Here is a 14456-nt window from a genome sequence, read left to right on the forward strand (position 1 = left end):
GAATCATCTAGTCCAACCCTCCGCAATGCAGGAATCTCAGCTGAAGCATCCATGACAGATGGCCATCCGTCATGGAATTAAATGGTGATGGGTAGATGGATTTAAAGCTTCAGTGAACAGGCAAAATTAGCTGACCAATGCACCAAATTCTATGGGCAGTCGGTATTTAAGTCATGGCTCCCAAAAAACTCAGCTTACTTTCATACAGCATGAACCAACTTGAAAAGGCGCAAGGATATGTCAAAGGGAAGAGCTTGTTGAAAGAAAGGGATAGAACTTCCTTCAAAATCCCATTGGCCAAGCAGATGGGACTGTCTGCAAAGGCGTACAATTGCCCCAACCCAGCAAAATGAATTATTGGCTAATATTAACCCGGTTCCACATGGATTCACTCTTCTAAAATTGGCAAAGGCAGTACGAATTAAATGTGAGACAGATCAACGTACTTCCGCCTTTTCCTCCTTTCTCCATGCGATACTGATAGATGTGGAGGGTGAAGAGCATGTGCGAATTCCTCCGATCCTCTTCGTTGCACTCAGGTTTGCTCGTACTCCTGGCTGCCAGGGCTGCGTCAAGGAAGAAAGCAGCCTTCTCTGCTGTTGGGGCCCTTAATTCGCTTTGATTTTGAAGCTGGAATATAAACAAGAAAACGGGGTAACTGATCCCCCCCCTCTCTGAACAGAGCAAGCCTCAAGGGTGCTAACGGAAACAAATATGTACACTCTGGGATTAGGGATTAAAAATGGGGGGGGGAGCAATTAAAAAGTATCGTCTTTAAAATTGGTGAGAATTGTTGTCAGATGAAAGGAATTCTTAAAAACATTTATATAAATAAGCCAGGGAACAAGGGTAAACCAGAATTTCAAAACTGCCCTGAGATCACATACCTGAGTTCCGCATATCGGATCCTCGCGGAGATAGACCCCTGGGGACTGCCCGTCCTGCAGGCTGCCGGTGGCTACTTCAGCTAACAAATCCTGAAGGTTTTCATCTTTCCCACTGATCTCCACAGCAGATACGCGAATGGAGAAACGAGTGCCAGTCTTCTCCTTCCGCTCGTTGATTAGTTTGAAGAGCCACGAGATGGCACAGGGAACAATGCCGAGACTTTGGGTGGAGTTATCCTTTCCAATCATCGTGTAGGATTTGCCTGGAAGGGAAAGCGGAAATTTTATCATCGTCAAGCACACAGCAGTAGCCCCGGTGCTGTCTTGCTCCGGAAGGCAACGGGTGTGCGCATCAGCACTGCTCTTCTTACTGAAGAGAAAGAAGTAGGGGAGGGATGTTCTCCATTTTGCCTCTCTTTGTCCCTGTAGGTTCCTGTTTTGCGCTTCCTGTGTGGCTCATGGCGTAGAGAACCTTACTCCCAGGGGCCAAATGCCAGGCCTCTCTGTTCACCCATCAAGGCTCTACCTAGACCACACACCTCACTGGCCTTCCTCTGCACCCAGAGTGTACGGACAGAGATAATAATAATAATAATAATAATAATAATAATAATAATAATATATTATTTATACCCTGCCCATCTGGCTGGGTTTCCCCAGCCACTCTGGGTGCCTCCCAACAGAATATTAAAAACATGATAAAACACCAAACATTAAAAATGTCCCTAAACAGGGCTGCCTTCAAATGTATTCTAAAAGTCAGGTAGTTGTTTATTTCCTTGACATCTGGTGGGAGGGCGTTCCACAGGGTGGGCACCACTACCGAGAAGGCCCTCTGCCTGGTTTCCTGTAACCTCACTTCTCGCAGTGAGGGAACCGCCAGAAGGCCCTCAGAGCTAGACATGCATTCATGTGCCTGTGTGAAGAAACTTACGACTGACTGAAATGTCGCCAACTATACAAAAGTTAGGACTCCCCTCATTTGTTTTACCCGCTTTTACCTCAGGCCCTGCTGACCCCTGGCATGCAGCCCCTGGAAGTCCGCCCTCAAGGGAAAGATGGCTGCCTGCCTTTAACACAGCTGCCCGCCCCGTCAATTACTGTGCCGATGGGGGAGAGAAGAGGCGACATCACTCAAGATGCCTCAAGGAACACTGTGAGGTGAAATGACTTTCCCCTCATTGAACCTGGAAGTGGAGGCTAAGAGTCTGAAGTATTTCTCCGCTTTGTGGTGATTGAGGGTTGACCATGAAGTCCACAACCCATAACTATATTGCCCATGCAGCTCTCTGCAGCTGAGGGATTGGCAGTCGGCCGTAAGAATAAACCATCTGTCTTTCAGGAATGAGAAAAAAATACCCCTGTTTGAACATGCCCTTATATGAGGGTGGTCCAATGTGCGGCCCTCAATGCCTTTTTCGGTTGTCTTTGGCAACATCAGAGGCCCCTGCGCACCCTGACAGGGTCCAAGAGTGCTTCCCTTTCCTTCCCAAAGGCTAGCTGGTGCTTTGCCCGTTTTGAGAAGGATGTGCGAGGGCTCTAGGACACTGCCAGAGCCTTGCACCTCCTTCCTAAAGCTGGGCGCCTAGCTTAGCCAGCTTTGGGCAGGGGGTGTCAAATTTTGGCCTCACTTCCCTCCAACCTCACATGTGCATGACAAGACAGTGTGCGGTCCACTGGTTCCATGTTAAAAGTACTCTTGTGGCCCACTTGGTATAAAAGGTTGGGCCACTCTACCTTGGATTATAGATAACTCCAAACACACAGACAATGGGAGAGAACAGATGTAAAAAGTACCTTTCGCATATGTCATTATTAATCCTTAGGTATTAAACTCAATTAATTTCTCCCAGTCTTGGCTAATTTTCTCCTCCCCCCCCCCCAGCCAATTAATTTGTTGAAGCCTTATGTATCTTTTGATTTTTGTCACACCTTTCCCTACCAAAAAAAGAAAAAAGAGCTGTTCCTGAAGCAACGAGTGCGTATGTTTCTGTGTGTGTGGCTGAATTTTTCCTCTACCCCCCCCCCCACCAATGGACTGAAAAAGTGGGGGGAACCTTAAGCTCCCAATGCAAAAATAAAGCAGGAGAAGTTTGCAAAGCTAATTAAAAAGAAATTCTAATCTATTCATATACTCCAGGTTTATTGTTCCAAGGGCTGACAGCATGTAATTACCAGACTGACATAGTAATTAACTGTAATGAATTTGGGAGCTCACCAAGCTTGACATGGCCAAAGCAAAAGATGCAGCCATCTGCACCGTTCACGACAGACTGGATTACTTCTGCGACTGTTCCGGAACAAACCTCAGCCTAGAAGGGAAGTTGGAAACCCGTCACGGAGCACGTAATCGGCATGTGCTTTCCCATGCCTTTGACACGAGGAAAAAAACCCAAACACAATGTTGTTGCGCATTTCACGGCATTAGTCGTATTATTTTAGTGTCTATATCTCATTTTCACCCCCTCTAATAAAAGCTACTATCTAAGCCCACAATAGTTTCGTATCCCATTATCCCAGCTCCCATGGAGTATCAATTTTATGACCTCGGTAACAAAGGAGATGCTCTCCATCGAAGCGTAGGGCTAATATAATATCTCATCCATGCATTCCTAGTAATAAGCAGCAGCTTCACTGTTAAGGAGCTCCACCAGACATTGGCTTAGGGAAGGCGGGGGGACGAGCGGATGGATTCCGGAGCTTCAAATTAAAATTTTGAAAGTTCTCCTGGCTATGGGAACTATAACCATTGGAACCCACGGGGGGGGGGGGGGAGCATTTTGGAAAATGCACGGAAATAATGAGAGAGAGGAAGCATGAGTTACTTGTGCAAACTTTCCCTACACTTTTGGGTCTTGTCTACGGGGGAAGATGTTTGTGTCATGTCCCCGCACCCCGAAAAAATATTCTTACTATTGGTCCATATCCAACGCAACACAGCCTCCTCTTCTGTCCCCTCCAGCCCCACAACCATGCACCTTCAAGTAAGTTTTGGAGGGTTAGGGCCCTCTCCAGAGCAGATTTTCGGGGTGTGCAGACAGAGAACAGGGAATGAAAACCCCAATATGTTGCATGTGTGAAGCACTGGTTGCCACCTGCTATTATATGAACTTAGTTGGTTGCTAGACAGAAAAGTTTCCAAGCAACTTAGGAAACTTGTGAGCAATATGGGAAGGGAGTGTGCTATCCCCCCCCCCCCCGTGGCAGAAATGCACAGTTCACCAGTTCAAACAAGACAGGGGCACAGGGGAAAGAAGTGCAAGCCAACTCACACTTGCTCTCTTACTGCATTCTGGCTTTCACTTTATAGCACATTTTGCATTACTTCCAGCCTTCCAGAGAAGTTTGGATTGCCTTGCCTTTCCAATCCATTTGCATGTGGGGATATCAAATAACATGGCAGAACTAGATGCTCTACTTTGATGTCTGTCAAACACTAAAGCTTGCCAAATGCTTAACATTTTGAAAAAGTGAGGTTTTGACAGAGCTTTGAAACTGACAGAAATCAGAAGTCTACAGTGTAATCTTTTTGCACCGTTCAAATCCCAAATTCAAAAAATTAATTCAAGCTTATACGTGCTTCTTTTCTGGTTTCCACGGCTATGAAAGAGAGATGTCGGCATACATGGAACCTGCAGAGGGAGATTTGGGGAGGAGGAAGGCCCATTACCCCCAGTCTCAACCTACTTCTGTCAGACACCCACACATTTCCTTAGTCCAGACATCCCCAAACTTGACCCTCCAGATATTTTGGGACTACAATTCCCACCATCCCTGACTACTGGTCCTGTTAGCTAAGGATGATAGAAGTTGTAGTCCCAAAACATCTGGAGGGCTGAGTTTGGGGATTCCTGCCTTAGTCCAATTCCTCTTTCTTCTTCTTCTGCTTAATCAAGTGGATGACACTGCCAAGTTACTTGGGGCCAAGGGTTCATGCACCACCTCCTCCCTCCCCTTGCATGTGCACCTTGATGCCCAGCCTAACTTCCTGGTTTGAGCAAATCACAGTTTGCCATGCATGTGAGTTGGGGAAACTGTGGTTTGCACAAATAATACCGTGAAAATAACCCTGAGAGATGAAGGTTTCAAACTGTTGTGGGGAACCAATGTGAGTACAACAGGCTTTCAGTTACCCCTGCAACTTATGGAGGACAATAGGAACAGTGATGGAGTGAAAGGGTTAGAATACCAGCATATTGCTTTGGAGCTATGTGTTGCTAAAGAGTTTGAAGTTTGGAAACCGTGATCTTCATGGTTAGGAATTCACATGCTCCACACCCTTAAAACACAGCATAAAAACCACTGCTCCGTTGTGTCCTTCTCAGCTAAACACCTGAAGATGTGATAGATGTGGAATACCTCCTAAAATATCTATAAATGGTCTCCCGAACCTGAAGCTTAGAGAGGCATGTGATTGTGAACTGCAATTCACAGGTTGTGTGTGTGTGTGTGTTGCTTTAAATAACACAAGGAAGTACAGCAGGGAAGTATTCATAGAGCAGAATTATCTCCACAGATATTGCTTCTTAATTTCACATCTGGGCTAAATTAAAACAGCGTGAGACCTTGCGAACTGACTATTAATTAGCATGCCTTCCCAGTAATTAAACCAACTAATTCAAAGGGGGGGAAATTCATCCTAAAAGCTGCGAAGAATTCTCCTGCTGAAATTAAAATGCCATGGCAGCAACCCAGATTATTAGCATTATATCCTCAGTTCTGGTACCTGGGAAGCATCCTGGGGGAATACAGCATCAAAGGCAAACATCTTTGGGACGGCTACTGCTCCTCTTCGGTGGCCAGCATTGGAAAGGCTGCTTGTAGATGGGTCATAAAGTGTGATCTGCTTTTTCCGCGGGTCCACCTTCAAAAACGACATGGATTCCGATGTGTCATGTGTTCCTTGCGATGGGCAAATTCTCACCATCACTTTTACCTGCAAGTCGTCAAAAATGCATGGGTTTAACTCTTTTAACTCCAAGCGAAAACTGAGCTCAGACTTAAGATCATGGCCACTGGGCCCATCACCTCCTGGCAAATAGAAGCGGAAGAAATGGAGGCAGTGAGAGATTTTACTTTCTTGGGCTCCATGATCACTGCAGATGGTGACAGCAGTCACGAAATTAAGAGAAGCCTGCTTCTTGGGAGGAAAGCAATGACAAACCTAGACAGCATCTTAAAAAGCAGAGACATCACCTTGCCAACAAAGGTCCGTATAGTTAAAGCTATGGTTTTCCTGGTAGTGATGTATGGAAGTGAGAGCTGGACCATAAAGAAGGCTGGTCGCCGAAGAATTGATGCTTTTGAATTATGGAGCTGGAGGAGACTCTTGAGAGTCCCATGGACTGCAAGAAGATCAAATCTATCCATTCTGAAGGAAATCAGCCCTGAGTGCTCACTGGAAGGACAGATCCTGAAGCTGAGGCTCCAATGCTTTGGCCACCCCATGAGAAGAGAAGGCTCCCTGGAAAAGACCCTGATGTTGGGAAAGATGGAGGGCACAAGGAGAAGGCGACGACAGAGGACGAGATGGTTGGACAGTGTTCTCGAAGCTACAAACATGAGTCTGACCAAACTGTGGGAGGCAGTGGAAGACAGGAGTGCCTGACGTGCTCTGGTCCATGGGGTTACGAAGAGTCAGACACGACTAAATGACTAAACAACAACAACAATTTCACCACCCATACAGGAAACGGTCTTATAGTGAAGTCAGACTGTTAGTCAGCGTTCGAAATTCACTGGGTGCCAAACGCATTTTGCACCTGGCTATTGACCACTTGCGACCAAGTGAAGATGCCAGGGCACCAGAATGGCGCCTGATATCTCCACCATCTGGAGGTCCATGCCTGGCGAACCTTGGATCTGGACTGTTTTCACACACTAACAACACATCCAGTAGAATTCTATCTGTTGTATTTTATCTACACAACTGGAATTAATTTCAAGAAGCCAAAAGTTGTATTGAAAATTATGGCTTTCAAGCCATCTGCCCCAAAATGACAACTAGGCATTCAGTTTTGGTGACTGTAACCCTGGTTTAAGGAGCCATTTGGCACCTAGATTATACAGTATATCTTAAGTTTCTAACGCTGCTTGGTCCACCCAGCATAGCGCTGTCTATGCCACTTGGAATCGGCTTTTTGACAGGGTTCTTTCCCAGCTCTGGCTAGAGTTGCCGGATATTGAACCTGGGACTTTCTGAATGAAAAGCATATGCTCTACCACAGAGCTATCTTCTGCTATGGCCTGTGGACTAGCAGAAGAAATGCTGTTATGTTCTATGGCCCTTCCCCTGAGTAACAGCATGGAGGGAGGTTCACGTATTTATCATCTGAAGACTGTGACAAGTGTTGGCTTGCAAGAATGAATGGGGCAACATTGTATGTAGAGCACTGACATCATTTCAAATGCCGTGCTTTTCCGTGGAGCCTTCACACACTCAGCTGCCAATCATTTAAAAGCACAGGGTTGTCAAGCAGGGAGAAATTAAGTTGTGCAAATGCAAGTGTGAACTAGCCTACAGTCTTGGTAGCATCTGCGATAGCCGTTACCCCTCCAACTCATCTCTAGGGCTGGGCAGTATCAGGTTTTCAACATTGCGATATATCACCAGCTAAACACTGCGATATACGATGTCTGAAATAATAATGAAGCTATGCAGAGACATTGGCTGGCTTTATGGTTTTCCCCACATTGTGATTTTTGCATCACACACACATAGTTCTTGATACATTGCCAAGTCAAAAATTATGAAACTGATATCACAATATGGACTTCAAACCCGTTTTGGACAATATATTGATATATCGCCCAGCCCTGTTCATCTCCTCTGCAGTTGCCCTGATCCAACTGCTTCCTTGGGTAAGCAGGAACTCCAAAGCACCCACACATTCTCGTTTTCCTCTTCCCCTCTATTCTAAAAGGAGACCAGTTCAGAGCGCTATGCTGTGCCCAGATATAACTGCTTATTTTATCCATCTCAAGAAATATTCCTTGCCACACAGCACTGTACATCTTTCTCCCAAATAACAAAGAGGTTAAATATATACTGAGGCCTCCTTGGCTAGGGGAAAAAAAATGTTGCTCTCAGGAACGCAACATCACTCAAACACGTTAGCTCTGCAAAGTGGTCCTCTTATTCTTCTGCTGTTTGGCTTTCATTCCCTTCTCCGCCTCCCCCAGCACCTAGGCTGATATGAATATGAAAAGACAGTCCTAGAAAATAAGCGAACCTTAAAATAAAAGAAGCAGTTGCTTCAAAGGGGGGAAAGTGTATTGTAGGTGACACATTCAAGGCTGCGTGAAGCTCCAAGCAGTGCATGCATGCTAGAGAGCTTCCTCCGACCTTGACATATCGCCAAGAGGGCGGGAAAACGCTCCTCTCTGTGCAAAAATATATGAAGAAGAGGACACCACTTCAAAAACGCACCGAATTAGAAGGAAACTGCAAGCACACGTCATAGAAGAAGAAGAAGAAGAGGAGGAGGAGGAGGAGGAGGAGTTTGGATTTGATATCCCACTTTATAACTACCCTAAGGAGTCTCCAAGCGGCTAACAATCTCCTTTTTCCCTTCCTCCCCCACAACAAACACTCTGTGAGGTGAGTGAGGCTAAGAGACTTCAGAGAAGTGTGACTGGCCCAAGGTCACCCAGCAGCTGCATGTGGAGGAGCGGGGAATCGAACCCGGTTCCCCAGATTGCGAGTCCACTGCTCTTAACCACTACACCACGCTGGCTCTCCAAATACACCGGTAAACTGTGTTTATCTGCACTGAGTTTTACAGTTAGTGTGGGCTGGTGGCTAAGGTAATCACATTTCCATCCTGACCTTAAGAAGAATGTTACCTTCAACAGCAACAGTTTGCTGTAGTGTCTTAAAAACAATCAATTGGCTATACGAAAGGATGTAAGCCAAGGCTGACTCTTTTCACACCCAGAGCCTAAAATATGTCTTCCCATAATGGCTCCTATACTCTTACGTTAGGCCTGTAAACAGAAACAGAAATTATAATCATAATCTTAATAAATTCCAAGCAAATAAGAGGGGAAAAACCTGGGAGTTTGTTGTTGTTTAGTCGTGTCCAACTCTTCATGACCCCATGGACCAGAGCACGCCAGGCACTCCTGTCTTCCACTGCCTCCCGCAGTTTGGTCAAACTCATGTTAGTAGCTTCTATGACACTGTCCAACCATCTCGTCCTCTGTCGCCCCCTTCTCCTTGTGCCCTCCATCTTTCCCAACATCAGGGTCTTTTCCAGGGAGTCTTCTCTTCTCATGACGTGGCCAAAGTATTGGAGCCTCAGCTTCAGGATCTGTCCTTCCAGTGAGCACTCAGGGCTGATTTCCTTCAGAATGGATCGGTTTGATCTTCTTGCAGTCCATGGGACTCTCAAGAGTCTCCTCCAGCATCATAATTCAAAAGCATCAATTCTTTGGCGATCAGCCTTCTTTATGATCCAGCTCTCACTTCCATACATCACTACTGGGAAAACCATAGCTTTAACTATACAGACCTTTGTCCTGAGGAGTTATTTGAGCTAATACCTGCCAGAACCCAGCACTGGGAAGGTGTCTCCTATCTAGAATTAAGGGCTGGCACTTGGAAGGATTGTTTTTACTTCCTAAGTATCCTTTTTAAAGAAGTAAGCCAGCCCATAGTTCCCACTCAGCTGTCTTGTGTGTGAATGCAATAAGGAAATTAACTCTTCTCTCTGTAAGCTTTATGGGGTGGACAAGGACGTACAACATAAATAAAAACGTGTATGATTCCAACTTCTCCAATCAAGTAATGTGTACAAAAATGCACATATTAGAGAGTGTTAGAAAAATGTTGGAATGAAACTATACGGCTTTAGTAGAAATGTTAGAAGGAATTAAGTACAAGTAGATTATTGGAGTATTAAAGGGAAAATAAGGTTAAAATATGTTAAGATAACTATATGACAGAAAATAGAGGAAGAAGGAAAGGAATTGCTGAAACAATTAATAGAAGTGGAATACAAAAAGGGAGGTGTGAGGAGGTCGTTGAAACAAGTGAATGTAAGATATGATATTGAAATGGTTTCATGTGTGTTTTAAATTGTGTTTGTTATGTTTTGCTTAGTTTATTGTGTTAGTGATATTGTATTGTATTGTTTTTTCTTTCTTTTTTTTCTTTTTTTCATCTTTTTTCTTCCCTTTCCCTTCCTTTTTTTTCCTTTTTGTAATCTTTAAAAGTAATAAATATTATTTTTTTTAAAATGCACATATTAGAGTGCACATATGTGCATAATTTTAGGGAAAATGACATACAAAAATATCTGCCACTGGGGGAAACGGCTTGGTGCATATTTCTCAAAGCTGCACTTAATACTGAAACCAAAAACCTGTTTATTAGTTATGCTGAATAATTTTCATGAGGATTTTTAAAAAAGAACCCTCAACAGATTACAGCAGAATTGTGGAGAATTGAATTTTAGGAAAAACGAGGAACTGAGAGAACCAAAACCGATGAATTTGTCCAGCCTTAGCCCCAAGCAGCAAAATGTTTGGGGGCCAGCCTGGATAGCCCAGAGGTGACGAACTGCTGTTCTTCCCCCAATACCTATCCACTCTCTATTGTGTCTCTCAGACAAAGCAACATGGAAGAAGCCAGACAAGTACAAAAGGCAGAAGAATCCATGGTTTTGTGGATGTAAGGCATTGTCTTTATTTTCCTGGTGTTGCCTCTAGCTCTCTGCAGGGAGATGTGAGGCTGTGAGAAGGGGTGGAGGAAAGCAGGTGAGGAGGAGATCAAAAGGACATCTCAAGGGGAAAACTACTTTTTTTTAGGAGACTTACAGGCCCATAACCATGGGGGCGATTAAAGTGTTTCAATCACAATTCATCGCCCTAGGGATAAAGGTGATTCCCCTAGAGGCCACAACCTGCCCAGTCAACAAGAACAAGAGGAAAAGCCCAGACTTGAACGCCTGAGGACATCACCACCCGCATCCAGGGGAGCTGAGAAAAAGCTATACACTTGCAAAGTCAGCGGCAGAAAGCTAGCAATTTCATGGAGTAAAAACAGGATGCGTCATCATCATCCTGACACCGAGCCCCTAATTTTCATAATTCATTGTGCCTTGCCCTTCCCCTCTCCTCTCAGAAGTATGCAATCTCAGTTATGCACACTGATGACTGAACAAATTTAAGGGGATGAAAACACCTGCCATGTATTCAAATGCTTTTATTCCCTTAATTAAGCGTTTTTTAAAAACATATTTTTCTCTCCTGTGCAACAAGAACAAGTGACCTCATCTGAGAGCGAGAGAATTGAGGACTTTGCAAAGAAACCCTGAAAATGAGTTTGAATTGGCTTCTGGTGTACACATGTGCGAAGAATTCAAAACGTTCCCCAAAAGTTACTTTCTGAAACGATGAAACAAGAGGCAGAGATGGCCACCAACTTTGGGGGCTTTGAAAGGGTTTTCTTTCTCCTAGATGGGGCTACCTTCCCAGGTGGATGAGCCCCATGTGAATAGAACAAATTCATAGAGGATAAGGCTACTTAGCCACGCACTCTTATTGAAGAGCTAGGGCAAGGGTAACCAATGTTATGACCTCCAGAAGATGTTGGACTACAACTCCCATCATCCCTGACCACAGGCCTTTCTGGCTGCAGCTGCTGGGAACTGCAGTCCAATGACATCTGAAGAACACTATGTTGGAGACCACAGGGCTGGAGAACTGCAAAATGATTTCATTCACACCATCGCGGTCACAGAAAGATATTGAAGATGTCTGCCGAAATTTGATCAGAGCATGCATTTGTATACCATATATATCTATATCTCCATCTGTGCATTTGACAAATATTAAAATCTGAAGAGAAACATATGGTGACCTTTTCCATCACACTTGAATATTCCTTGGCTTTCAGTTCCCTTCTTTCTGCCTTTTTAAAAAAGGACTGAAATCAGATGTGCCTTTTGGCTTAACCCATCAGTCCTCATCCCTAGCAAAAATGAAGTCTACATGACTGTACATAACTGCAGTTAAAGCTCTGTTGTACTGTTTGACAGGAGCTGAATGCTAGCTAGTGGAGAACCAGTCTGGTTTGCTAGTTTTCTGTTTAGACTTCTGTGTTGCTCTTCAATATAAAACTTTCAGGGCAATATACATAAAAACTAACTGGTGTTAGCAGCAAGTGAGGAAACTGGGAGAGCCTGTTTGCAAGCTATTTATTGGTCCCTCGCCCTGCAAACTCAAGCCTGAGATACCATCTTTCCTGATACCAAATGTCTTGTAGGCATTTAGGGCAGGTAAGCCAGAGGTAGCACCTCTTGTGTCACACAAAGTAGTAAGTCACCAAATGACTAAACTGAGATGTCAGGGTAATCAGAAAGAAGGACTTCTAACACTGTATACTGCTGACACCATTCCGCTGGTGGGAGACCTCTGTTCCATGCGCCCATTTAGGCCTCCCAATTTGGCCCGCAAGGCCATTCTGGCCAGGCCACACCCACCTGACACTCGCCTGACATGTGCCATCAGGTGTGGGGCAGGTAAAGCTATAGCTGTACTCTGAAGCCTTAGGAGTGTGGTCCTGGTTGTTTTCAGCTGGGGCTGGCTGGCATACAGTGCTGTTTTGATCTGCTGTCGAATACAAAGCACACTGCTTTCGGCAGATATCAGAGCACCCAAGTGGGACTGATATCCGGCCGAAAGCAGCACAACTTGTATTCGGCACTGAATTGAAACAGCGCCAAACACAAACTGCCCTGCAAAGGAATAACTGGGAACACACTCTAAGCCACGTGCTTCCAAGTGCTCCTTTGCAGTGAAGCAGGAGTTGGACCCATTCCTGCTATCAGGTGAAAAAAAGACTGCTCACCTATCAATGAGACTCATGTGGGGATGACCACTCTTGAATCGGGCCCTGTTTGGAAAAATTGGTGTCCGCCCATTAATAGGACTACTTCCTTCTCTTATGCTACAACAGGGCAAGGGGCAAGATGGCAGACATGACTTTCAAAGACCTAAATCCACATTGGCCATGCAATTTCAACTAGCCTGTTTCTTTGGAAGGCTTTCTGCTAAGAACCAAGTTGTAATTTCTGCAAATTACCCTAAAACAAACGCACGCAAGGCAGCACCACTAAGCATCCTCATAAGAGCGGATGCTTGTCTTTATTCATGAAGCCGTCTGTATTATGCAAATCACACAACTATCTTGCTAATTAACTGCCTCTGTAATTCATGTGGGTTTTGTACACTGTAGGTTAACATTAAACTGCTGAACTTCCCAGATTTATATATTTGAGCCAGTCTGGGGGGAGGGGGAGGGGGGGTCAGTAGAATTACTAAGGGAAATCCTATTAAATTCCAAGCCTGTTTCGTTAAAGAGAGAGAAGAAGAAGAAGAAGAAGAAGAAGAAGAAGAAGAAGAAGAAGAAGAAGAAGAAAATGGCATATGCTGAAAAGGCTTCAAGGGACAGGGGTTTTCATGTGAATAAATAATTTGGAAAGTTCCTGGAACTGGATGGGCAAGAGGGTCAGGGTGTACCTGGTAACTAACTGTTAACAATGGGTGTTCATTTAAATGTCAATGCAGTGGATGGAAGGAAGATATCCTGGGAATGTCCTTTTCTCTCATTGATCTGGTTGTCAACATATAGCAGGAGTCAGGGAAAAAGAAAGGTTACAAAAGCAAAACATACCCATGCACACAAGTTGTAATCCTCCTGTTCCTGCCACTTTTAAGGGCAAATTAAGTGGATATATGCTGAAGTCAGCAAAAGAGAAAGAGAGAGCAAAGATTTCCCCCTCCTTTCAAACACTCATTTATGCGTACACAGCAAAACATTTAAAGAAGACTTGTAAACAGCACAAAAAAGACAATTCTCTTTTAAGCATTTTTTCTTTCTTTCCTAAGGGAATACTCCAATATAGGCAGAAAACAAGCACTGGGTTATTATCAATGAAGTCAACGGGCCACTGGGCTATTCAGATGGGGCTCATCCACCTGGGAAGGTAGCCCATCTAGGAGAAAGAAAACTGATGCAAAAACCCCACGGCTTTCAGGGTTATCTTTGGAAGAAGAAAAGGCTAAGGTGTAAACCCTACACAAATACGGAGTGGAGTCCCTAAGGCCTTGTACACCTCCTTCAGGCAACTCCTGCAGCCAAGCTGGTGCCAAACATGTCCTTTGGACCACATCAGCAGCCCAGGACCTCCATACACACCGCCCAGGTGTTCGACTTCAGTTCTGGAGGCGCACGCCATTCTCTCTCAAGACAAATGGATGCCAACAATAACTGGGCGATTCATGTCCACTGAGTCTAACGGGTCTACGATGAGTATTACTTAGTTGGATTCAACCCAAGAGGCCTCCAACAACCACCCAGAAAGCAGCGGTGGATGGGGGCAGCAGCAAAGAGGTCCAGGATTTAAGGCCCAGAAGGGGTGGAAGGGAGAGGGTGCTCAGCGCTTTGCCCATAATATTCCCGGGTTGTTTTGGAGAATGTCTGCTGAAAAGCGTCCGTAACTGCAATGGGTGGGGAAGGAGTTTAGCATTTCCCTTCCTGCCTGCTCTTTCTATGTCCCCACT

General features: G+C 44.8%; 1 protein-coding gene across 3 annotated transcripts in view; it reads right to left on the reverse strand.

Moving 5' to 3' along the window:
* The window catches only part of KIF26A (kinesin family member 26A), a 156315-nt gene that overhangs the window by 14669 nt on the left and 127190 nt on the right, over positions 1–14456 (reverse strand). For all 3 annotated transcript variants that reach the window (XM_081001998.1, XM_081001997.1, XM_081001999.1), the window contains 4 exons: positions 5614–5823; positions 3106–3199; positions 888–1150; positions 447–630 (listed from right to left, as the gene is read on the reverse strand). In XM_081001998.1, the coding sequence (XP_080858124.1) occupies positions 447–630; positions 888–1150; positions 3106–3199; positions 5614–5823 (751 nt within the window). The remainder of the gene's footprint in view (positions 1–446; positions 631–887; positions 1151–3105; positions 3200–5613; positions 5824–14456) is intronic.

The sequence above is a fragment of the Podarcis pityusensis genome, assembly GCF_964106645.2.
Source record: "Podarcis pityusensis genome assembly, chromosome: 1".
NCBI classification, from domain to species: Eukaryota; Metazoa; Chordata; class Lepidosauria; order Squamata; family Lacertidae; genus Podarcis; species Podarcis pityusensis.